We start from the raw sequence: 26,779 nt of genomic DNA, 5'->3' as shown, positions 1-26,779 counted from the left end.
GTTGACAAGTTGTTGGCAGGTTGTTGACAATGATCTGAATCTAAAAGTGGGATGCTGATTGACTTCATTAAATCAGCTAAAGGATTGCAATTGGAATTCTGCTTGAAATTTCACTATAACACAGATTTCTCATCCCGATATAGGGAAGCAAAGTGGAAGCAAGAGCAGACATTTCACACAGCAGCTGCCTTTTAGAGATTGCAGGTACATGTCCCATGACCCCTCGGGCAAACATGGCCTCTCAATCGCTGTAATTGGGAGTGAAAACCACATGTGATTTTTTTTCTATTACAAATCTCAAAAGAGCAACCAGTTCTCGAAAAAGGTTTTGTGGACAGATGAGACGAACATTAACTTATATCCGAGTGATGACAAGAGTAATGTATGGAGGAGAAAAGTTACTGCCCAAGAACCAAAGCATACCATCTCATCTGTGAAACACGGTGGTGGGGGTGTTATGCCCTGGGCAAGTATGGCTGCTGAAGGTACTGGCTCACTTATCTTCATTGGTGATACAACTGCTCATGGTAGTAGCATTATGAATTCTGAAGTGTATAGACACATCCAATCTGTTCAAGTTCAAACAAATGCCTCGAAATATGTCCAACGGTTCATTCTACAACAAGACAATGATCCCAAACATACTGCTAAAGCAACAAATGATTTTTTCAAAGCTAAAAAATGGTAAATTCTTGAGTAGCCAAGTCAATCACCTGATCTGAACCAAATTGAGCATTCTTTTACATGCTGAAGAAAAAACTGAAAGGGACTAGCCCCCAAAAGAAGCGTAAGCTAAAGATGGCTGCAATACAGGCCTGGAAAAGCATCACCAGAGAAGACACCCAGCAACTGGCGATGTCCATGAATCGCAGACTTCAAGCAGTCATTGCATGCAAAGGATATGCAACAAAATACTAAACATGACTACTTTCATTTACATGACATTGCTATGTCCCAAACATTATAGCGAGCACTGTATACACACTGGACTTTTTTTTCTCTCATTTATCTATATTGTTTAAAGTGTACTATGTTTACATATTCTGTTGCGCTGCAGTAAGTAAGAATTTCATTGTTCTATCTGGGACATATGACAAAAAAACACTCTTGACTCATATCCCATCCCCCCCTCCTCCACCCTTATCCTCTCATTAAATGCTCAGTTTATTGGATTGAGATATGCAGCTACGGAAAATATTTTGATAGTTCGGCATGTGTTCTCACGAGGAATCATGGAATACAAGATAATAAACAGGTTCACTGCAAAAGTAGATTAGGCAAAGGAATCGGAGTGCAGATCTAAATTAATAAATTATGTAGACTGGAAAGCACTCAAAAGAGGAAAACATCATGAGTCTTAATGAGGAAAAGTACAATGTAATTCAGAAGTATCTGGACATTTTAGGTGTCGTGATGACAAGAGGCAGATGTTTTAAAGTAGAAAATTACTGAGCAGTGTACAACAAAACAAAGGAGCATCAAATCATTACAGACAATGAAAACTGGAGAGTTAATGTACAAATGTACTAAGCTAAAAGCATGCTACTTACAATGTGCAATGATGGTAAGATACTGGGTTTTATTACAAAGGAATAATGGATCACATGATGATCAGATGCAGTTAAAAAGATCTAAAAATGGGATGTTCATTAACTTAATTAAATCAGCTACAGGATTGCAATTGTAATTCTGTTTTAAATTTAACTGTATCACAGCTTGATCTTCCACCGAGTTGGGGACAGAGGGGCCACAATTGCCCGAGGGCTTCCTTGTGGGATGATGAAGTATGCGCCTGCTATTTGTAATGATTTTAATATATATTTACTTGGTTCATTGTGTGTTTAGTTTCGGTCATCCTGTGAAAGAAAACATGCCATTAAGTTGGAGAAAAAAATCCTGAGATTTATGAGGATGTTGCCAGGACTTGAGGACCTGACCTAGAGGGGGAGATTGGACATGCCAGGACTTAGTTGTTGGAGTGCAGGAGGCTGAGGGGTACTCTTATTGAGGTGTGTTAAATCATGAGAAAACAGATGGGGTGAATGCAGTCTTTTACCCAGGGTTGGAAAATCAAGATCTAGCGGGCACAGGTTTAAGTTAAATAAGACCAGCTTCGATGGGGACATCTTAGTTGCCATGGATGAGATGAGCCTATTTCCATATTGTATGATTCTAACTATTATTTTTCTAGATACACATAATTTTTCTCTGATTCTATAAAAACTCACGTGGTGCAGTGGTCCTGCAGAGCTCCAGTGATTTAGTTTTATACCGACTTTCGATGGCTTCGATGTTGGATACATGGAATTTCCATTCTCCCTATGACCCTGCTGGTATCTCCTGTGTGCAGCAGTTTCCCCTCGTATCACATGGACGTACTGGTTGGTACATTAATTGGCTGCTGTAAATTATCTCTACTGTTGGTAGACGATGTAGGAATCAAGGGGTTTTGACAGACATGCGAGAGAGAATAGGTTATGGGGAAAATAGGTGGGGGAATGGCATTGATCCCAAAATCCGCATAGATTCCATGGTCCATTGGCCTTCTATGCCAGTATGAAATATGAAATACGTTTTTGTTGGGCAGGGAGTTTCAAGAGTTAAATCCAGCAATAATTCAGGAAAAGCAATATATTTTTGAGCAGGCAGTGTGACACTGAGGGTAATCTGTGGGTGGTGATGCCCCTGGTACTGTGTGCAGTTCCAATTATCTAGTCAAGATGAATAGCATTACCGCTCTAAAATAAGTGAAAGTCAATATGAAAGGCAATCAAAGGCAATATAAATTTATATTGCAAGGAAATAGAAAGGACACAATGGGCTTGTCTTTATAAATAGGAATCTGAGGTTACTTTCAAATTTATAATGGGTATTGTTAACATTCTTTCATGTATGTTGTCAAATAATTATGACTGAAATTGCAGGGGACTGAGATACAGTAAAAGTTGCAGAAAAAAATGATTTTCAGCCTAGGAACTGGACCACAATGTGAAAGTGCATCGGTCATGTTGATCCAGTAGGAAAATAAGAGATTTGTTGACGCAAATAATATTTTACATGATAGAATTATAGCAATAGATAGACAGTAAAGACAAGGTATAAAAATCTGCTCAATGATATCTAAAATGCCCCTTCTTCCCAAGTTTTCAGCCATTTCTTTCTGGTGCTGAGTACATCCCTCTCCTCAATCTATGCCCGGGCCTTTCACTGCCTCTTACTACCACCTTGCAACACCCTTCTGAACACTCATCCTTTGGTCAACTCATGGTGGTGTTTAGAAATCTTCAAGCTTTCAACCACCTAACTTAGTTTGGTGCAACTTCTTCAATAAAAGCCGTACGTGGATGCATGTTCCTCAGGACCATCGACTTACCTCTACAGAATTGTGAGACAAAGCCACCGCCAGCAATGGTCTGGTAGGAGAAATAGCACAAGACTGAATATTGCTGTAGCGACTAATCGCTAATTCAGTTATCATGTCCCCAGTCGATACATCATAAATCTGAAAAATAAAATAAAATATTCTAGGTACACCAACTTGGGGGAAATGTGTTGATATTAAAAGTCTAAATATATCATCATTTAGAAGGCAAGAGAGAAACCAAAATTCCACCACTCCAAAAATTCTTCAAACACATGCATTGAGAGAAAGGGAAAGCAACAAAGCCAAGAAAATGGTGCTTTAAACAGGGAGAGCACTCATCAAAAATATATATTTCCAGTGCAGGACCAATTCTCATTTGGTCGTTTTTCTTAAAAGAATGTGCGAAAAACCAAGTCTAAATTTATGATTCTTCACAAAATGTTTTCAATCCCAGTTTAAGTCTAATCTCACTGATTCACACACGTTTACTTGGAAACCAAAGTACAAAATATTATTAAAATAAATGGGCTAACAATAATCAACCTTGAAGCTGTGATCAACTGATGCTTCATCATACTCTCTGCGCACTGTCTATAATTATATGCATAGCATCCACGCTAAGGGACATTTGGTCTAGTTTTATTTGAAAGCATGTTGCCTTTGTTTACCTTAATAATTCATTGACTTCATTTAGATTGTCAAGCCCCTATAGGCTTGTGTTTCAATGATTTTGATGTTTAATAAGTGTGGAGACTTGAAGCAAAGTCTTTTGTTTGAATTTTCTTCACCATTAGAACCAAGGAGATGGGAGAAAGTAAATTTTGTGATAGGAAAAACTGGTTGGTTCAAATGTATTTCTGTGATTTTAGCTTACCATGAAAGGTCAGTATTTTAGCATGGGGAAAACACAGCATAAAGGCATTAGAAATTAATTATTAATCAATTGCATTTTGCTTTTGAAATGAAATTAGGCGTGTTGTTTTACAAAAGGAGCAAATAATTTAAATTATGAGGGAAGAGCTGTTTAATTTCCAATGATAGGTCTGTGTTCAATTCCATTGGATTTTGAATCTACCCAGAAGTTCCTTTGACTTTTTTCTATGCATCTTACATAATCCCTTTTCTGCTGATAACATACTTCATGTCAACAATTTGGAATCATAACCCTTATTTTTTTTATATAGTGCAACCAATCAGCTGTTGAACACACCTTATTTACTTAATCATCAAGAAAGGTATTTAGGCTCATGTTTTCAGACACCTCCGTCCCTTGGTGTTTGTGTTTTGAGTGATTGCTTGCCACAGATGATGTAATGAAACTGGGGCTGAAGTCTACTACACTGGCAGAGAGTACATGAATTTATAGGGAGCCCCAGGGGAAAGTGCAGCTCAAAAGTATTAGTGTCAATCAATGGGAACACAAGGTCAAGAGAAGCAAATGAGTATTGTGGAAATGAAGAAAAAACTGATAAACAGCAATAGTTCCAGGGAATCATTCTACTGTATTGAAAGGAAGGATTTCATGCATGTTCAACATGTAGATGAGGGTGCCAAAGGAAATCAACATAAAAACTATTACAATGCGAAACATTCTGCTTTTAATGAATTCATTGGACAACAATTCAAACAAAAATTCAAAATATAAAACAGGAGTTATCTGTCCAGTAATTATCTTCCAGAAGGTCCAGAAAGCAGAAATTGTGATGGAGGTAAGCAAGAGATTAATAATCAAAAAATTAAATACCAATGAAGATTACAAGGAAGATTGTTTGTTATTAGCACATAAATGTATTCCACTATAGTTCTGAACTTCCTAAAAAATAATAAATTTGAATTGTACAACTCTTAGTTGTGCATGCCAGGTGTGTAGTCACATTTAATGAGAACTGAAAGGAAAGAGGAAAGAGGAAAATGTTGATGTACCCCCTGGTAGACAAAAATGCTGGAGAAACTTAGCAGGTGAGGCAGCATCTATGGAGCAAAGGAAATAGGCAACATTTCGGGTCAAGACCCCTGGTGTCATTTCAAACTTTTACGCAGCTTAGTTGGCAGGGCTTTTGTGTGGTGTGATAGATGTCTTTCAGGTTGATGATGAACTTGTGGTACTGGCATAATTCCATGGAAAAACATTATGCATGGAGTTATTTATCAACCTTGGAGATACAATTTAGTCTTTGTGATGGTAATGGATAATTGATGGCATTTCAACAGATGGTGCACCAATAATGACATGGGGGCATAACACAATAATCATAGGTCACAAGCAGTATCTGAAACAAAACAAAAAACGCTGGAAAGTTTCAGCGGGTAAGCAGCATCTTTGGAAAGAGAAAACTAGTTAATGTTTCAGGTTGAAAATCTTACATCAGAACTGAGAGCGGTATCTGGATGATTGAGGAATACCTTTCCTTACTTCAATACATTATGCAGCACTAAGACCTGTGTGCGACACATGATGGATGCTGTTGTCTCCCTGGTCAACTACATAACATCTCTTCGACTCAACTGCTGTCAATGTGAAGTGCCTTCATGAGAAATGATTACTGAGAGTGGTTATGCCTTTTCGCAGGCAGAAGGTGGGTGGCTCAGTTAGGGATTGAGAAGGTTTGGAGCAATGTTGTTGGAATTCAATGTTTTAATTTGAAAAGAACCAATTTATGCATGGAGTCGCCATCTAAATCAGATCTTTCTGGTCTAATCTGAAACTGTTCTTAACGCACTTGCTATGAGGTGATTTCTCTCAGTTATATATTTGACACGTTATTATTTCGTGCACAATAGCATCTCACAGGAAACTATGATATTCAATGTCAATATTCTACAATCAGACAAAGAGAAATTGAAGTTATTTGCTGTTCCATTTACAGCCATCCTAGAGATAATAAAACTGGTCATTCTCATTGAAATTATCAACCAGCAATGCTGCAGCTAATGCCAACAAAACCTATGCCATTTCTGCAATTGCCTGCATTCTATTTTTTTCTAAAAACATTTCAAATAGTGCAAAGCATAAAGTCAAGTGCGTTCACACGCAAGTTACTGTTCTTTCTGTTGAGACTCACCAAATCAATGCAGTGCAATTGTATTGCAGATCCAAAGCCTGAGCGATTATATATCCATTAAAATGGAAAATAAAACCTGATATTTCCTAGAAGGTTTCTCAGATGCAGTGCAACATCTTACATTAATCCTGAGATGTAATCAACTGATTGTGTACTGCATTCATTTAATTTGTAAAGTAATTAATATTTTAAAATCTCAGATTCTCTATCAAAAACACACCTTGTCACTGAGACCCCAAGAGTGATAAAGGATGTAAGAAAACTATTTCATGCAAATTAATATATCAAACATCCATCAGTGCCATTCATAATGCCCATCACTTTAAACATCCAAATAGTTATTAGCTGTTTATTGTTTGGTAAAAATCTTAACAAAGCTTTCAACCTACTTTGATATTTATGTCGAGGAAGGAACTGCAGATGCTGGACTGAAGATAGACACAAAATGCTGGAGTAACTCAGCGGGACAGGAACATCCCTACATCACGGCTTCATGCACATGATGACAGACACAGACACAGACATATATATATATATTTTAAATGGTTTGTAAATGGCCCTCAATAGCGATTCAGAATTTCCAGTTCTCCTCCAAAAACATTGTGGATCCCTGATTGTGTGATCCATTGTGTGATCCAACTCTCACGCTTTGAGCGTGAGAATCACGCCCTCAAGCAAACTTTCACGCCCTCACGCTGATCAGAAATTTCTCACGCTCTGTGATGAGAAATTCTGTGATCAACGAAAATTTCAAAACTCGGATAAACTGCATGGTCCGCGGGTGTTGGAGAGCCGGGGCTGAGGGAGGGATGGGAGCAGAACCAGCGGCGGGAACAGATGCGGGGAGCCGGGCTGCGAGTGTTTGCGGGGCTGCGGGTGTTTGCGGGGCTGTCGAGTCGCTCGCTGCAGTTCCGGCCAAAGATTATAGAGCAGAGCTCTGCTCTATAATCTTTGGTTCCGGCCATGGAGTCGTGCAAGTCCCGGGCCATCGGGGGCGTCGGAAGCGTTGCGCGCTGCCGCAAGAGTATCTGTGCCGAAGGGACAGACTTTCAAAGGAGAGAGAGAGAGAAAGAGAGAGAGGAGAGAGACAGATGGGGAGTGAATGGAGAGAGAGAAGAGGGGAGGAGGAGGGAGAGAGAGAGAGAGGGGGAGAGTGAGTGTGGTGGGGGGGGGGAAGAGAGAGAAAGGGGTGAGAGGGAAGAGAGGGGTGGAGAGGGTAGGAGAGAATGGGAGAGAGCGAGGGGGAAGAGAGAAACGGGGGAGACAGAGAGAGAGATGGGGGGCAAAGAGAAAGGAGATAGAGACAGATGAGAAAGAGGGGGAGGAGAGAGAGCGAATGGGGGAAACAGAGAGAGAGAGATGAGAGAGGGAGGGAGAGAGAGGGGGAGAGAGAGAGAGATGAGAGAGAGAGAGGGAGAGAGAGAGAGAGAGAGAGAGAGAGAGAGAGAGAGGAGAGAGAGAGAGAGAGACAGAGAGAGGGGGAGAGAGAGAGAGAGAGGGATAGAGAGAGAGAGAGGGGGAAAGAGAGATACAGGGTTACAGTGAGACAAGGAGAGAGAGAGAGAGAGAGAGAGAGAGAGAGAGAGGGAGAGCACGTGTGAGAGGGGGAGAGAGAGGTGGGAGAGAGGAGAGAGGGGGGGAGAGGGAAGGGGAGGGAGAGGAGAGGGGAGAGAGAGGGAGAGAGAGGGGGGAGAGTTAGGGGAAAGAGAGGGGAGAGAGAGTTAGGGGAAAGAGAGGAGAGAGGGGATGAGAGAGGGGAGAGAGAGAGAGAGGAGAGAGGGGATGAGAGAGAGGGGGGGAGAGTGAGGTGGGAGGGAGAGAGGGGGAAGAGAGGAGAGAGGGGGAGAGGGGAGAGGGAAGGGGAGAGAGTGAGGGGGAGAGAGAGGGGTGAGAGGAGAGACAGAGAGGGAGAGAGGGGAAAGAGAGGGCGAGGGGAGAGATAGAGGGGGAGAGACAGGGGGGTTGATAGGAGAGATCGGAAGAGAGGGGGGAGAGAGAGAGAGAGAGGGAAGAGAGAAAGGGATGAGAGTGAGGTGGGAGAGAAAGAGAGAGGGGAGAGAAAGAGAGGTGGAGAGAGAGGGGAGGGAGGGAGTGGGAGAGAGGGGGACAGAGAGGGGGCATGGGCCGCGGGTGTTGGAAGCAGAAGCAGCGGCGGGGACAAATGTGGACGGGGTGCGGGACTGGCGAGTGTTTGCCGGGCTGGCGAGTCACTCACTACAGCTCGAGCCATGGAGCAGCCTCAGTGCAAGAGTCCCGGGCGGTCGGAGGCGTCGAAGCGTTGCGCCGCTGCCGTGAGAGTCTCTGTGCCGAATTCGCCCAGTTGACCGGCATGGATCAGGCTGCGGGTCGGTGCATCCTGGAGGACAACCAGTGGCTGCTGGAAGTAAGTACCAAGCACTGGGTAGAAACGGTGGAAGATAGTGGACTTCAAATGGGGGTGGTTGGTGAAAGCATCCTGCTTGCCTGCTAGATTTTCACTTACTGTAACTGCAGGAAAAATGTTCCCGATGTTGGGGGCGCTCAGAACCATGGGTCACAGTTTAAGAATAAAGGGGGGGGGGGCAGTTAGGACTGAGATGAGAACAAACTTTCTTCACGCAGAGAGTTGTGAATCTGTGGAATTCTCTGCCACAGAAGGCAGTGCAGGCCAATTCACTGGATGTTTTCAAGAGAGAGTTACATTTAGTTCTTGGGGCTAACGACATCAAGGGATATGGGGAAAAAACAGGAAAGAGGTACTGATTTTAGATGAAAAGCCATGATCATATTGAATGGCAGTGCTGGCTCGAAGGGCCGATGGCCTATTCCTGCACCTATTTTCTCTGTTTCTATGCTTGAGTATATGGCAATAAAACTCGATCACTTGATTTTGAAGCATTCATGCATGGTGAAGGTATAATGTAGTCATAGAGTGATACAGTGTGAAAACAGGCCCTTCGACGCAACTTGCCCACACCCGCCAACATGTCCCAGCTACGCCACCTGCTTTTGGTCCATACCTCCAAACCTGTCCTATCCATGTATCAGTCTAACTTTTTCTTAAATGTTGGGATGGTCCCTGCCTCAACTACCTCCTCTGGCAGCTTGTTCCATACACCCATCACCCTTTGTGTGGATAAAGTTACCCCTTAAAAAGTTACCTCTTAAAAATACTTCATACAAAAAACATTGAAATCATACTTCTACAGTGCACTAACATGATTTAGTACATCAAATTTCAAAACGTTACTACCCTGGGACGGGGGACACCCTTCTTCCACACCCTCTCCCCACTCGGTTGCCCCACTCCCTATAATCTGAAACCAGCGTTTAGACGTTAATCAATAAACTACGGATCAAATTTTAGGTTGTATATGTTACTCTCCTCTTAAAGAAACAATGGACTAAAATAGAAGCAATTCATAAAAATGTTTTAGAGAGAATTGGGCCAATTGAGTACAACTATAAATGTATGTACAAAACAATGTCCAAAATCTGGAATTAAAAAAACACAATTTTTGGATAGTTCAGCCAAACACTATCACCCTTAAAGAAGATGGATTCTCTAATTAGCTAATTACTTTGTGAATTATAGATTGCCGACTTCCAACTGTAATTACAATTTAACCAATTCAGTGATTGATATTTACCATTGAAATTGTTCAATAAGCTCAACCTTCGATTAGACACTGTTTCTCTGCGTTAAACTCAAACTACTTTTAAACAATTGCTTTATTATCAATCATTGTATGTCAAATGGCATGAAGACGTGAAACTAAGTTGTTTTGTTTACTGCAAGTGATTTTTTTTAAATCGTGACAGCTTTCACTATCTCCCATTTGGAGCTCACTGGCTTACAAAAGGAAGCAAAATGATACACCCCAAAGTTAGGATAACATGAAAATAAAATAATATTTTAAAATGTTTAGGTTCATTTTAGGAGCTCCACCTTCCCCCAATTTAAGATTGACATCAAAATGTAGAGCAGGTTTACATGAACCTGGTTAGATTCTCAGTCCTTACTGTGTCTGTACTGGAGAGAAACACAGCCGTGCAAACTGCATACGGGAGTTACCAAGCATGGGTGGTCTGCAGTGAAGGAAATGACAAAGTGATAGCTTTCTACAAGACAGGATCACAGAATTAGTCATGGTGTTGTACAGTACGGAAATGAGTTCTCCCACCAACCACGCCCCTGCCAACCACTTTGCCCATTTGCGCTAATCCCATTTGCCCATAGGTTTGTATTCCTCTTCTATTTAACTGCCTGTCTAAATGTCTCTTAAATGTAGTAATTGTATCTGACTCCATCAACTCCTCTGGCAGTGAGTTCTAGGTATCAATCACTCTGTTTCAATTAACTTACTTGTCAAAACCCCTGTAAAACTCCTTCCTCTCAACTATGCCCTCTTGGTTTTTATTCCACAAACATGGGAAACGGATTCTGAGTGTCCACCCTATCTATTCTGAGTATCCACCCTCTCATAATTTCATATAGCTCTATCTAGTCACCCCTTAGCCTGCTTTGTTCCAGAAAAAAAACAAGTCCAGACTGTCTAACTTTTCTTCATAATCAAAGTCCTCTAATCCAGGTAAAATTTTCATGAATCTCCTCTGCACTCTCGTCAGCACAACTGCATCCTTCCTATGATACACACAAAGTGCTGGAGTAACTCAGCGGGCCAGGCAGCATCACTGGAGAAAAGGAATATGTAATGTTTCGGGACGGAACCCTTCTTCAGCCTATTCATCCTTCCTGTAATGCGGTGACCAGAACAGCACATAAGCGTGAACTACAAGCGGAAAATACAGCCCACCAATCATCAATGGAAGAAATGCTGGAATCCATTCTTAAAGAGGTAACATAGTTAGAAAAACATTAGGCAATCCAGTACAGTCAGCATGGTTTTAGTTTAGTTTTGTTTAGAGATACAGTACTGAAACAGGCCCTTCGGTCCATGTTTCCATGACCAGCGATCCCTGCACATTAACACTATCCTACACACACCAGGAGCGATTTACATTTATACCAAGCCAATTAACCTACAAACATGTTGGCTTTGGAGTGTGGGACGAAACCAAAGATCTCAGAGAAAACCCATGCGGTCATGGGGAGAACGTACCAACTCTGTACAGTCAGCATCGGGATCGAACCAAGGTCCCTGGAGCTGCAAGTGCTGTAAGGCAACATCTCTACTGCTGCGCCACTGTGACACTTTTTATGCAGAAGGAAAACTAGTAGATACATCTTAATCCTCGACACACTGTGACTGCTAAACTTCAGATTAAATCCTTGTGCTTTGTGAAGAGAAGTAGGCTCTGTAGAAGCTCACACGAATATCAGCAGCAGCAGAAATATAGTCCATCTGATCTCCAGGGCAAGTTCATTGCAATCTCCAGCAAAATACAGTCTCTCCTCACCACCAGCTCTATTTCATGAGCTGACTCCATATGCCCAGATATCAGGACTCGCACCCTCCTAATACATGCGTAAACTAATCAATTTACCCACGATAAGTTGTCGTGCAGAAGTTTCCATACATTTACACACCTACATTGGTAGGTTACAAAGCATTTGAAAATTAGCCAATTAACTTATGTTCCGCATCTTATCGTTTTGTGGTGGGTTTGTGGAAGGAGCTGCCAGAGGAAGTAAAGGTAAAATTACAAAATTTAAAAGACATTTGGACAAGTGCATGGAGAGAGAAGGTTGAGAGGGACATGGGCCAAATGCAGGTAAATGAGACCAGCTCAGGTAGGCTTGGTCGGCATAGATAAGTCGGGCCTTATTCTTCTCATAACTCTATGAGTATTTTTTAAGGATATAGTTGAAGAATTGGATAAATAAAAAGTAGAGAAACAAGGTAAAATGCTGGAATTGTGAAGCAAATCTGGCCACACACAACTGTGGAACTATTGGTCAAGAAAAATTAGGAAGCAAAATACCAGAGAAAGAGGAGATTAACACACACAAAAAAGAAAAAACACAATGCTGTGCTGGAAAGAGAAAACAGCTCCACCTCCCTTCCTGACATTGAACAGCACGCATCCTCAACTGGTAAGATCTCCAACCCAGATATAATATCACAAAAGCCACTGAATTTAGTCTCTTTAAACTTAGTCTCTTTAAACTGTTGTTAATTTTTAAGGAATCGCTTCAAATCTGACGAATCACATCATTATTAACAAAGCAGACTTTTAGACAACACTTACAAAGAGAGTACTTTTTGCAGCTGCCAGGATTTGGGTGCCATCAGATATCCACAAACAGCACTTTAATAGAACCTCCTCATCATCATCTGATGTCCGGCATTGTTCATTTACATCAATGGACTTCCACTCATTACCAGATCTTGTGGCCCATAGCTGTGACAAGAGAAAATAACATTACTTCATCAGTCATGTCCATTAAACATAAACATGCATCACCAGAATTAATTATAATTTTTAATACATCATTAAGATCAAAGGCGAGTTATTTATTTTGCTACTAAATGAATTCCACAGTTTCACCACCCTCTGGCTGAAGACTTTCCTCCTCATTTCCTTTCTAAACGTACGTCCATTTATTCTCAGGGTCTCCTTGACTATCTTAAAAATCTGTACCCTGTTTTTAGTTTCCATCCAGATTACTTGGAGCATCAACAAGTTATATTTACAAACTGCCTAGGAAAAGTCTGCAAAAACAAAATATGACTTCAAGCTCCATAAAGAGAAATTAAGGCAAATTAACCAAAAGTTGTTCAATGAGGTAGGCTTTTAGGAATTTCTTGAAAGAGAAAATTGAGGTGGATTTCAGATGGAAACCGCTGAACTCAGGGGTTTGGTATTTTAAGGTGTAACAAACAACAGTGAAGAAATCAAGAATGTTCAAGAGACCTGGGATGTTATCCCTGCCATCCCAGGAATCTGTTCAGTAGACATTTGTTGATTTAATTCCTGGGCGAAACTGAACACACAAAACCCCAGCCAAGGCTCTGTTAAACTACAGCAGTTGATTGACACTCTATTTCAGAACCCTTCCAGAGACTCCATCCTGGCAACAGCTAGCCATGAGTTTACCACCCAAAGAAAATAGATCTGATTTCTGCCACTGGGATATATGGGACAGAGCCAGTAGGGGATGGGGGCTGAGCCTCAGTGGAGTTTTGTACGCCTGTTCAAGCAGGCAAAAAAGGCATTGTTGCCAGACATCACCCCTGACCAGCTTGTAGCCCTTGGTGTTCAGATCCTTTCACAGTCGCCTGCCATCCAATTTATTAAACTAAGCCTCCAGAAAATTTTGGAAGTTTATCTTGACAGCCTTATGGAGATCATACTTTGCCTTGTGTACATTACTTGGTTAAGCTTCTTGAAAAACTTGTGTATTGACTTTAACAGAGAGTGAATCTCCCTGTTCATCCAAAGTATCCGGTTAAGATGGATCCTAATTGTCTTTGATGTCACAAAATCGTCAACGCATTTCTTCGGGAAACTGGTGACGACTGAGGTACACTCATTCAGGCTGGATGTGGTCTTGAACATATTCCGTAAGCGACAAGACAGACACCATTGTTTGCAGATGCCGAGAAGTGTGTTCAGCTCTGGCTGAATAACTTCTAATCTTATGTGTGGACTCAATCAGAAGAAAAACATGTTGTATCCACTGACTCAAGGCAGTCCTGAGATAGATGTCAGTCACCAGGGACCACTGCTGTTTTAATGCTTTCATTGGTGCTTTGCAGTCTCTGCCTCTCCTGCCATACAGCCCCCGTCTGTAAATACCTGGCAGAGTCAGCACAGGCTGAAGTGAGGATGAGGAAGGAGCGATAGATGTACGTGATGGTGGTGGAGCAGTGATCATGAGTGATCATACCTGCATTGGGCAGGGACCATGCAGATGGTATTTGGGCAGTCCCTTCCCGACATGAATGCGCAGCATCGAAGGGAGAGCGGTTTAAGAATACTGTCTGCAGTACCAGAACATGTTAGGGATTCTTTTTCACTGCAGGATATAGAGAATACTGAGCAGCTTTGTGATGTCTTTGATTTACCAGCCAAGAACGAGCAGAAAAACGAAGAAATTGATTAAATAACATTTTCCTGCAGCACCCTCTAGTGAAATGAACCTGGGAAATAAACAAAAACTGCAAAACAGTCTGCATAGGTGAGAGGAAAAACAGAGCCAATGTTTCATATACCTTCACTGTCCCATCATTGGAGCAACTGGCGACATACTGGTCATCAGGAGAAAAACTGCAATGGTTAACAGGTTCTGTGTGGCCAAATAGAGTGTTTTTACAGTTGCTCCCTTTCAGGTCCCATGTCTACAAAATACAGAACAGAATTACCAGTGATAGGATTGAACATGAAAAAAAGTATATATAGGTCTCATTCGTACATTGCAGTACATCCCTCAATCTTGAAACAATGCCAAAATTGACATCCATTTTACCCGCAATCACTTTCCCTTGTTGAAATAAATTGGTCAGGCTTGCACAAGGCTCAAGGTAAATTTCATGACAACCTTACAACTACAGAATGCATGTCAGAAAATAAATGTAATGTAGCACACTACGATGACTCAAATGGCAAACATTGTTATGATCTGGAAAATGCCCAGCAACTTCTCAATCCCAAATTAAATTTAATAATTTAAAAAATGTACGATGCGTAGGAAAAATAATCTACTTTGAATAGCAAAGACTGCATGGTAACAGCTACAACTGTAACAATCATGTGCATGCATTACGTGTGAATAGACAACGCACCATCTCCCACCCAAAATTAACTTAAATAACCAACTGCAGACCATCAGATCACAAAGGCTGAATGGGGCAGGACCCTGCTGAAATAAACTCCATAAAAAGCCGAAGCAACAATGGACATGAAGCAATTTACATGTTACTAAAATACTCTTTTGAGCATGATATGCCCAAAGGTATTGCCTTATCAATCAAAGGGATTGTACTTTTTAATGTCACTCTTGTGATCTATTAATTCAAACAAAAGCACCGCTGGCTTTTATGTCTTTCTGTTACTCCACTTCAATTTGAATATCCATCTTGGCTGTTTAATGTCAACAGTAACTATAATAATGGAATAGCTAGGGGCAAACTTAAGTCAAGGTTGATGACAACATAAAAACAGCCAGTCAAAACGAGTTTAGAATGGATAGATCCAAATGAATATCTCTGATTATTTTCTGAGAAAGTGATATCCCAAGGGGATGTGATTTGCTATATTCTGATCTCAAACTAAAACATAATCAAGACCATCACTGAGGATGAAAGCAGTGGGAATTCAAAGCAATTTTGGATGGTGTTAAGATATTAGCTCGAGGAAAGATGATTACAGGTACTTTACTTTGCTTGGTGGTTGAGCAGGATTGAGAGGACTGGACCCATTTCTAAACAAGGGCCTTCCCCATCTCTCATCTGCATTGAAGACACAGGTACAAAAGCCCAATATTATTGGTTCAAGTTTTCAGAGGATGTTTAAGTTTATTACCCAAACAAAGAATCAACTGTGACTTAAGACAGCATTAACTCGATCCCCTGGACCTAGTCTGAGAAACATTTGCCAAGGTGGCTACAGGAGTACTTGCTGAGGAATGCACTGAAGGATAACACAGAATCTCTTTGGGGGGGACCACAGTTTAGGGTCATTCAGCTGCTGAACATTGAGGAGCTGAGTTGGAAGGGGACATCCCGCTTACAAGGGAAAGGACATCACCACAGGGGGCCACAAGTGTAGATTAACCCTTATTAATTCATGCCATTTATAACCTTCACCACACAAATATACATGCCACCCTTTACATTGTATTCCGGTACTACACAAATACTCTCTCTCTCTCTCTGGCACTAGTTAGTAAGCCAGACGCAAGCAGCTGGCTGTTGAAATGCTCCAGTGTATTTGATGGAATAAAGTTGGACTTCATCATGAATGGGCCGCCAATAAACTTGGTGTCAGAAGTGGGATGACTACCTTTCCAAGGTAGTTTACCATGCCTAAGAATTGTTGTAGAGCAGTCACGTCCGTAGGTGCTGGCATTTCGTTGATGGCAATGGTTTTAAACGGGTCTGGCTTAAGTCCGTTGTTGGTGAATACGTGGCCCACAAAAGTCACTGTGTTGACCCGAAACCTGCATTTGAGAGGGTTGAGTTTGAGATTTACCTCCCTGGCATGATTCAGGACCTGTTTCAGGTTTGAGTCATGTTCTTGTGCATTGCGCCTGGTGACCAGGATGTCGCCTACAATTATGTAACATGGATAGCTGTCAAAGAGTTGTTCCATAGTACGCTGGAAAACTTCACTGGCTGAATTGATGCCAAACGGCATTCGTAAAAATTGGTAGCGTCTGAAGGGTGTCGCGAATGTGGTTAACATGGAAGATGCATGGTCTAGTGGCATTTGCCAAAATGAGTTCTTTGCACCTAGAACAGAAAAAAACTGTGGTTTTACCCAGGTTCGCAGCGACTTCTTCCACTGTCCACATTGGGTGGTGTGGCCGTTTGATGGCAGTATTTAAATCCTTCGGGATGATGCAGATCCTTATTTCCTTTTTGTTCTTCTTGACTGCTGCAACCATGGTGGAGAACCAAGACGAGGGGTCGTTGACAGGGGCTATTACACCCAGTGATTCCATTCTGTCTAATTCAGTTTTAACGCAGTCCTTCATTGCATGCGGGATTTTGTGAGGAAAACGAACGACAGGTATAACTTCCTTCTGGAGTTGTTTGAGGTGTTTCCTCCAACTTGAGTGAGCCACAGTCTGGTTAGAGGTCTTGTCGTGGGTCTTTTAGATAAATTCCGTTTTGGCATTCAAAAGTGCAGGTATCCCCGTTAGTTTGCGGCGATTTGCGGCGATTTCTGATGACGTCACTTACGCGACGTCAGGCATCCAAAGTGTTTTTGAATCGGTCCCGTTTTCTTCTACAGGCTTTGTAGCGCATATTTCGGGAGCGGAGCTGAATGCTGCGCCTCTTACTGCGCCTCGACAGCTGATACAGTTTTGCCGAAGAAAACTTGGTTCATATTACGGCATGTATCATTGCCAAGAAGGAGTGGAACTTCTCCTTTAACGATAAAAAATCCCAAGTTGTAACCTTGAGCCGTTAGAGGGCATTGTAGTGTAACCGTACCCACTGGTTGCAATTCCCCCCATCAAATGGATGTAGCTTCGAGTTTGTTTTCAGAACAGTTTAATTGTTGTGAATTCATTTGAAATCTGCCATCGAGGTAACGTTACATCTTGCCCCTATGTCTATCTTAGCGGCAATTATGGTGCTGTTGATACTGAGCGTTGTCATGGGATCACTGGCTGTAGCCACAGAGTCGGGAATACAAGAATGTATGTTATGGTTGACTTCTTGCAGGTGCTGCAGTTGTGGTTCTGCTGTTTCAATCAGTGCTTCGTGGGAGAGTGTGGGTTCAAGTGCATAGAAAGATTGTTGTGACTGAGTCCTGTTGGCACGGGCGCGGCAGCACCGGATAAAGTGGCCTTTCTTTTTACAATAATGACAAGATTTGCTATGTCGGGCATTGCTCACAGAATTTTGGGTGTGAGCCACCGCAATTACCACAGTTATTGACTAGATGATCAGTTACCATCCCTGGGGGTTTAAGCGATTATTGAGGGGTTAATGCTTGTCATGGGGATCTAAAGAAGGCATGGACATCATAGGCAGGTGGTGCTGTTTGTCTGGCCAGCCGCGGCGGATGACAATGGCCAGCGATTGTAGCATTTCGTCTGCAACTGTTTGCGATACTAGGATGCCTAAACCAGCAGATGGGTGGCAGGAGACCATCATAACCGTGTACCCCTCATGCTCATCATCAGACAGGTGTTTTTCACAGGTTGGGCGAGGTGCCCCTGAGAGGGTGTCAGCTAAGTGCATGTCCTTACCATGTTTGTAGGTTAGCCTGATGTCATATCTCTGCCACCAATAAACAATAAGTGGCAAGGGTGTTGTGTGTAAAAACAGGTCCTAACACCACCAAGTAGAACACTATGATATTTAATGTATAGACAAAAGACTAAGAATGTACTTGCACAGTTTTTGTTCTGTATATATTTTTTATTAAAATAATTTATTTTTTTTTAAAAAGAGGATGTACTCCGAGGTGCTGTGGCTTTGAGAGGCTCCACCACAAGATTTGCGCAGCCAGGCTGATCCTGGAAGCATTTCTAATACAGATGAAGCTGTGTACAAGGCTTTCACTAATTTGACCAAAGCACCTGATCTCTACATATCCTCACGAAGTTATCAGATTCTGGCTATCCATATGGATTTACCACTACTGTGAAATTCCTCCAAGATGTCTCTCCATCTTGTACAGTTAATTATCCTCAGTCATTTGTCACCTTAGATCATGTTTTCGTACCCAACATTTTCTTTAACTATGAAAACATTAATGCGAGACCATATGTCAAGGGGCAACAGCATTCAACAGCGACAATTTTCATCTCCGTGGTAGAACTAAAGTAATCTTGGCAATAATAATAGAACAGCAGTTTGTAAATGATTATACTGTTGTAGCACAAGTAAAGGATGACCTTAGCATAACTACTTCTCAGAAGCTTACAAAAGCCCACGGCTAATACTGAACATCAGCAAAGCAGAAATACATGGTCAGTCTGTTCCATGTCAATCATCACATCCTAAAAAACAAGAATTGCAAAGTATAGAATACTTGGTCAATCTTGTAACCATCACTCCCACAGGGCAAATATTGATGTTGATATTCTGTTGCACCAACCTTGCCTTTAGCAGTCCATCACGTCAAGCATTCAATAACCACACATACTGTCCATCTTTACAAGGATTCTCCCTGATGGCTGCAAGGCCTGGTTGACCTAAAGAACATACCTGAAAAAGCTGAAATGTCAGCTTCTTCAGAAGATCCTCAATAGGAACTCCAAGGATAGCGTGCATTTATGTCAGAGAGCCCGACAACTTCTGTGTTATGCCACTGATTATCATAAGATCATGTGATAGAAGCAGAATGAGGCCATTCAGCCCGTCAAGTCTACTCTGCCATTCAATCATGGCCATTCTCCTGCCTTCTCCCCATCTCTGACACCTGTACTAAAGTTTTAAGATTATCCAGCATCTAATGAGATGGAGTCCCTAATGTATGCTTGCCCAAAACAGCCGCTGTAAACCCAACCGATTAATAGGTAAAGGAAATAGAGAAGCCAATCGAGAAGCTCCCAAGATAAACTCCTAGAGCACAGACATTGCAAAATTAGAGACAGCAGCCTCTACATGTCAGATTAGTCAGGAAAGCAGTGACTCACCCAAAGGAAAATCATCTTGCTCTAGTTGAAGGTAAACATCAGAAAAGAAAGGAAAGATATCTAACTGTCCTACAGTAATTCTGCCTTCTAACAACTTTTGCCAATGTGGCCCAGCTGATTCATTGCAAGCAACAGCTGTTTGGATGCAGATCAGTTGATTGTTGAGTAAGTGGTCCACAGAATAACATAAAACAACATATTACAATAGGATAATGTTTGTACTGTCAAAGTACTGTTATTACAAATCAGTATCATTGGCTTATCATGAGTAATGCTGTCAAACAGCAGTCAAAGTCAAAGTCAACTTTATTCGTCACATGCACCCGAAGGTGCAGTGAAATGAATTTGCCAGCAGCGATACACAAAACGAACACACAATACACAATAGAATTTAACACAAACATCCACCACAGCATTCTTCACTGTGGTGGAAGGCAACAAAGTTCAGTCAGTTGTTCATCCGTGGTCGGGGCCATAAATCCTCCAGTAGTCGCCGCTACGGATGGCCCGATGTACCGGCCCTCTCGTCGGGATGATCAAACCTCCGACATCGGGATGGTCAAACACACTCCGCGGCTTGGAGTGCCCGACGAATTGGCACTTTCCTACCGGAGACAGCGGCTTCAGGATGTTATAGGCCGCAGGCCAGCGGTCGGAGTTCTTCTCCGGCGATCCCCGGCAAGGGATCCCAGACTCCAGATGGTAGGTACACGCCACGCCCGTGGCTAGAAGCTCCGCAGACCACAGCCCCATGATGCCAAAGTCACCAGGGAAGTGATCGGAGCACTCCTCTCTGGCGACCCCCGGCAAGGGTTTGCCCGTTCCGTGATGGAAAAGTCCAAGCTGCGCCCGCTGCTGAAGTTCCGGGCCAGACTCCAGGAAAGGCTGCTCCAATCCATGCTGTTAGGCCGCGAGGGAGGCGACATGGAAAAAGTCGCCTCTCCGTCAAGGAGGTGACTGAAAGCGATCCCCCCCCCCCCCCCCCGACACAAGACACACCAAGACACACCTAAACTAACATTTAGACACACCAAAAAAAGTCAAAATAATGAACACGCTGCTGGCAGGGCAGCCGACTTGCAGCGCCCCCACCGACCCAGGCACAAGTATTTAAAGTATTTATGTATCTTCTATGCAAAAAACTTACCTTTACAAGAGTATCATTGGAGCATGTTACTAACATCATGTTATGCTGTGAATGTGTAAACTGACAACAATTGACTTGTTCTTCATGTTCACGGTATGTGTGAATTAGCTGTCCAGTTATGGAATTCCAGATCTACAGAGAAAGAACTTTTGTTAGCTATTAAGTAGAGAAAACAACAAAATTGAGATTAATATGTGCCAATCTTATTGGCATTACTAATTGAAGATGTAACAGAGAAAACACATCACCCAGTTCTGCCGACGCCTCTTACCTTAACTTTTGTATCTGATGAACATGTGACAACAAATTTGTCATCTGGTGAAAATGCACAGCACAGCACTTCATCATCATGTGCATTAATCTCCAAAAATTTCTCACCTGTCTCACTTTTGAAAATCTGTGAAAAAAAGTTTGAAAAGATTTGTACCAAAAGGTTCACTTCACAGAACTTGTTTTAAGAACTTTAGGATTAATCGCCCAAATGGTTTATTAAAATATTCTTTGAACAACTTGTAGAAGGCAGTTTCAAATCATTCCAAGAATAGTTTTGAATTTAAAATTACCAATACATGACTGAAAGGATTTACGTTCCCTGAACTAGTAGCTTTTGAGTACTCCTGTGGAAATGTGAAGTACTGTACTGATCTCACTGAAGATAGACACAAAATGCTGGAGTAACCCAGTCGATCACGCAGCATCTCTGGAAGAAAGGATTTTATCTTATTTTTCTTACCTATAGGCTGTGGGCCGAGCATTAAAAATGTGTCTAGAAATAGGATTTTGTGACCCAAGTCACCAAACTACATGAAATTTTCACATATTGTGTAAAATGTTTTATATAAATCACCCTTGAAACTCGATATGAAGAAGACTTGCACATTTTTATTAAATTAGAGAAAAAACGGAAAAATGTCGGGTATTTTTTAGTCCAATCAAAGCACATTTAACATCGAGTCGTCTGCCAGTTGGCCAATCGCGTGCTTTGTTTCAGGCTAGCACACAAAATGGCTGAGGGGGCTTCACAGATGGCGGTTTTACTGGAGATTCCAATGTGTTGTTCTGTGGAATAAATGTTGTGGAAACTTGCAGCAGGTTAATTGTATTTAGTGGGAAAAGCATTAAAAAGGCTGAAGAAAGTGCTGCGGTGGATTAAAGTGCAAGAAAGCCTTCAAAGTCCCTGCTGATGTGCTGGAACACAAAGAAGGCCTGCAGGGACCAACTCTAACTAAAAGGTACAAAGTCTGAATTTATGAAAATCTATCTGTATGGACTTTAATTAATTTAATTGCACCATTTTATAATGTGAATAAATTCATTCATTCCTTATTCATTCATTCATTCACTCACTCACTCACTTACTCATTTCATTCATTCATTCATGAAATTAAGGGCCTAAACTATAACACAGTCAATTAAACATTGCCACTAATGCCAGCCTGTGTGTAGTCTTTAACAGCTAATCTCGGAGCTGCCTGTGAAAATTTACCGGGAAAAAGTACTTGCGGTAAAGTGAAGCCGCGGTCTCAATTAATAAGCAGCTTATTCGCGAACGCGGAGCCGCGGATCATCTCCGCGGGGGGGGGGGGGGAGGCTGTACATAGTGCCGTCTGTAGCGGTCGTTTACAGACCCCGAGAACAGGAGAGCAATGGAGGGATATCGATCGCTCTTTACCGCGGGTACCTAGGTCCAGCGATCGGAGCACTTTTTCCCGGTAAGTTTTCGCAGGCAGCTCCGAGATTATTTGTTAAAGACTTATTACTCTACTACAAGCCGGCATTAGTGACAATGTTTAATTGACTATGTTATAGTTTAGGCCCTTATTTCATGATTGAATGAATGAATGATTGATTGAATGAATGAATGAATGATTGAATGAATGAATGAATTATTGAATAAAATGATGAATTGATGAATGATAGAATGAATCAGACTTGAATGATTGAGTTCACGGGGGGCCTTCTTTGTGTTCCATTTGACTTTGAGGGCTTGCCTTTTCCACTTGCCACTTTCTTCAGCCTTTTGAAGGCACTAAAACAAAAAAATCACATTTTTCCACAGAACTCAGTAAATCTGATAAAACAGGCATCTGTGAAGCCCCCTTAGCCATTTTGTGTGCTAGCCTGAAACAAAGCGTGTGATTGGCCAACTGGCAGACAACTCAATGTCAAACGTGCTTTGATTGGACTAAAAAATTCCCGACATTTTTCCGGTTTTCTCTAATTTAATATGTGCAAGAGTGATACACAATATGTGAAAATTTCACGTAGTTTGGTGACTTGGGTCACGAAACTGCAGAATAAAGCTCCTCGGCCCACAGCCTACTATTCCTTTTCTCCAGAGCCTGACCCACTGAGTTACTCCAGCATTTTGTTCCTATCTTCATTGTAAACCAGCATCTGCAGTTCCTTCTTATGGATTTTGTCTACTGTACTGTTTCAGAGCAATGCAGCTGTGATGGGTTGCCTTTTATTCTGCCACCTCTTCATGAAGGCAAAAAAAAAAAATCATTTTTAAACTCAGTAAATGATAAATCATCAGTGAGTTTATTAGTGGTGGTGCTAGTAACATATACAGAGTGATCCAACACCAAAGCAGAAAAATTAATATTATTTTTAAGAGCAGATTTGTAAACATAATTCCCTTTTTGCTTTTCCTTTCTATTCTGTCACAGTTATAAACGTGAATGGTAGTTACACAAAAGGCGACAATGAATAAAACAGCAGAAAATAACAAAAAGCACAATGTTTAAAAATCGGAGAATTATAACTGATTTAATATACTGCTGTACTTTGCAGCACAATGCTGGGATAATTTATAGTTCTAGCATCTTTATTTACCTGTAATGTTTTGTCTGCTCCACAAGAAGCTATCTTCAATCCGTCATGAGAAAAACAGGCATGAAAAACAGCATCACAATGAAGCTGAACAACAAGGCTTGATGAATTTTGCAAGGTGGTCTTGTTTCTATTATGTGAAAAAACTTGTTAACCTATAGTCATGAAGAATAATGCTTAAACATATTTTTCCTGTTATATCTATATATTACAAAATTCCAAACATTCAGCTCAGTAACAGAGAATAAATGCTTATGAACATTTGGGTGGTTCGAATGCATATAAAAAATGGCCAGCAAAGAATAACTCAGCATGTGCTCCGGAGTTTGTAAAAATTCTGGATCTAAAGCAATGGAGATGGGGGAAGAGGGAGAAGAAAGAATGTGAACATTTTGAAAAAGCAGAGAGTAGGTGTCAGTACTGAGGATGAGGAGAGATTGCAGCAATGAGCAAGAGTAACAGCACGGCAGATTTGTAGAAGAATGCTGTGTTGGGGAGAAGCTAATAGAGTTTGCCAAGGTTGGAGTTACGGGAGCAAGACCCAGGGTGCGACAGAACAGTCAGGACAGAGTTTTAGAAGTTGGAATTTGTAAATCTGGCAAAGGAAACATTGTAGACCTAGGAATTCATGGTTCAACACGAGGCAAGGAACAAGGTCAATTATTCTTTGTGTTATTTTTTTTTCCAAGTGTGTTGGTATATTTTCATTGTTTAAAAAAATATTGATCTCGACAATTTTTAAATACCAGACATTTAAAAACTATTAAAATTGGTTAAGGTCTTTAACACGAGGCAGGGTCCGTTCCAGATCCACCTTTTTATTAATTGTCAATCAGTGGGGCTTTTGAGCTTAGCTGCCTGAGGTATACTCTGGCTGAGACTTGGCCACTCGGCTTGAAGACGCAGACGTCCACCAAGTTTGGCCAAATTGATTGGGACCAGGTAAGCCCGGTCCAGGAAGATTCAGTCCAATGTTAAGGCCAGAAATTCCAGTAAAAAGATAGTTCTCTGAGTGCTCAAAACTTAATTGAAACAGTGTATAAAGCCAGAAAGAGAATAAGAATAGTAGTTGTAGAACAGCAATCTGAAGTAAAACATCTGGGCTGAACATATCAACTAAAATTCCTGATCCCTGTTACATGTACTGTACATCTGCAGATAAAGCTACTTGTCCACACAGTTCATGTTAATGCTAATCTTTCATATGAGCAATTGTACTAATTTTGTTCAATGGGACTGTTCAATCAATTTTTAATTATTCACATATTGGTTTCTTTCACCAAAAATGCATTATTGTCCACAAAAAAGTGTATTATTCCCCCACATCGATCAAAACATTGTGTAATCTCAAACTATTTGATACAGTCAATTTGGCTGAGATCATCCAATTCAATCATGGGAGATGATGATAAAGAACAGATGTCAGGTTCAACATATTACAACCACTTTAGATCAGCTCTAGCAATATCCGATGACATCTCAACACTCAATGTGTTACTGGGTTTAACACCCTCCAGCAAATGTGCTATTTATATAAACCTACATGCCAGACAACAACTGGTGAATGGAAAGGTGCCAGGGTATTGTAATACAATTTTTCCAAATCGTAACAGCATCGTCAAAAACCGCAGTATATTTAAAAATAATTGCAGAGATATCTGCAGATAATATTTCAAAATTACAACTCAAGGCATAAACTATTACATACACCAATAGAGAGGATAATCTGTGTTTCTGATTTAGGAAATGGATTTCATAAACAGAAAAGTTAACCTGATCTTAACCAAATTGAAAACTAATTATTTCCATTGACATTGTTTTACACTATTATACAATTTACAATAGATTGAAGAGGAATGGCTATGTTTTTACGTTAATTGTAGACAAAATGTGATGACATTAAAGTTCTGTGTTAGCCCATATGCATGTTAAAGATAAATAAGGAGCAAACAATTTTAGTAAATTCAAATCCATTGGAAGAATACAAAGGTGAGATTACAATGATATTTATTCAGGCTTTCTGACACGATACCAATTCTGAATACTAACATCCATTCCAAGTACACAGCTCCATGCTGGGCTTTTTCTACAGCCTTCAGCTTTGCCTGTCGATATACTTCAGAGGAGTCCGACTGACAAAGACCCAACTGCACAATATCTGGGAAGGGTTTCTGCACCAGGAGATGGCCTTTCAAAGACAGGAATTCTTGAAAATTCTCCCGCACTGTACTGTTCTGTAAAATAAATAGTACAACTTTCACTTGCAGTTCACATAGTGTTGGATGATAGACCTAGGAGCAGATTACTACTGTCATAACTGCCTGTATTTGCCGCTTCAGGTCATAAGGTACGTAGATCAGCACGACCCTTTGACAATCACTGAACGATTGACTTACTGACTACCACTCGTGCCATTTTACTGGAACGGAATTTCCTGTTCCCTATGTCAGTAGGTAGCCTCCTCTTCATGCGATCACATATTCACCGAGATTTGTCAGTGCACAAGTCAGAGTGGTAAGACACCTCAGAACAGCAGGTTCAAGTCTCCACCTGAAAGGATAAGCATCTGCGCTGCAGAATGCAGGAGGCCAGTGCCAAAAGTTATTTAATAAGGCCCTTTAAAAACTCAGCCAAAATATAAATTTGAGACCTTAGAGGCACAGTTGCACAATTACATTTCCCAACACAGAACCTCAATTTTCATGAATAAGATGAAGATACAAAAATACTTAAACAAACATTGTCAAAGAATTTGAAATGTCAGTGACCTTAGTGTATTTAAATGCAACCTTTTTTTAATAGATGCGTGGAATAATTTTCTACTAAGTATCAATATACTGTTAAAAAACAGGCTAAATATATATTTGAGAATGCGACTGGCAAGCATTACAAATACTGACTGCAGAGGAAAAATGACCTTGTTAATTGATATATTGTTTTTCATCTTTCAGATCCAAGCTCAAATGCTGACAAGCCTTAGAAAATCATTTATTTTATTATATAATTGTGGAAATAAATTAAGTTTCTATTCAACTAAATACTTCATGAGCTAGGACCCACATCATAACATAGCACATCAGAAAATGACTCCCACCCAGCAGTGATAA

General features: G+C 41.1%; 1 protein-coding gene across 2 annotated transcripts in view; it reads right to left on the bottom strand.

The window, feature by feature from the left end:
* The window catches only part of apaf1 (apoptotic peptidase activating factor 1), a 92,470-nt gene that overhangs the window by 14,808 nt on the left and 50,883 nt on the right, over positions 1-26,779 (bottom strand). For both annotated transcript variants that reach the window (XM_055652960.1, XM_055652961.1), the window contains exons 12-18: positions 25,722-25,906; positions 23,676-23,802; positions 21,109-21,234; positions 20,838-20,969; positions 14,586-14,711; positions 12,619-12,771; positions 3,374-3,502 (exon numbers count right to left, since the gene is read on the bottom strand). In XM_055652960.1, the coding sequence (XP_055508935.1) occupies positions 3,374-3,502; positions 12,619-12,771; positions 14,586-14,711; positions 20,838-20,969; positions 21,109-21,234; positions 23,676-23,802; positions 25,722-25,906 (978 nt within the window). The remainder of the gene's footprint in view (positions 1-3,373; positions 3,503-12,618; positions 12,772-14,585; positions 14,712-20,837; positions 20,970-21,108; positions 21,235-23,675; positions 23,803-25,721; positions 25,907-26,779) is intronic.

This window comes from Leucoraja erinacea, chromosome 22 (assembly GCF_028641065.1).
Source record: "Leucoraja erinacea ecotype New England chromosome 22, Leri_hhj_1, whole genome shotgun sequence".
Lineage (NCBI taxonomy): Eukaryota > Metazoa > Chordata > Chondrichthyes > Rajiformes > Rajidae > Leucoraja > Leucoraja erinaceus.
This window is presented reverse-complemented; position numbering and strand designations above follow the sequence as displayed.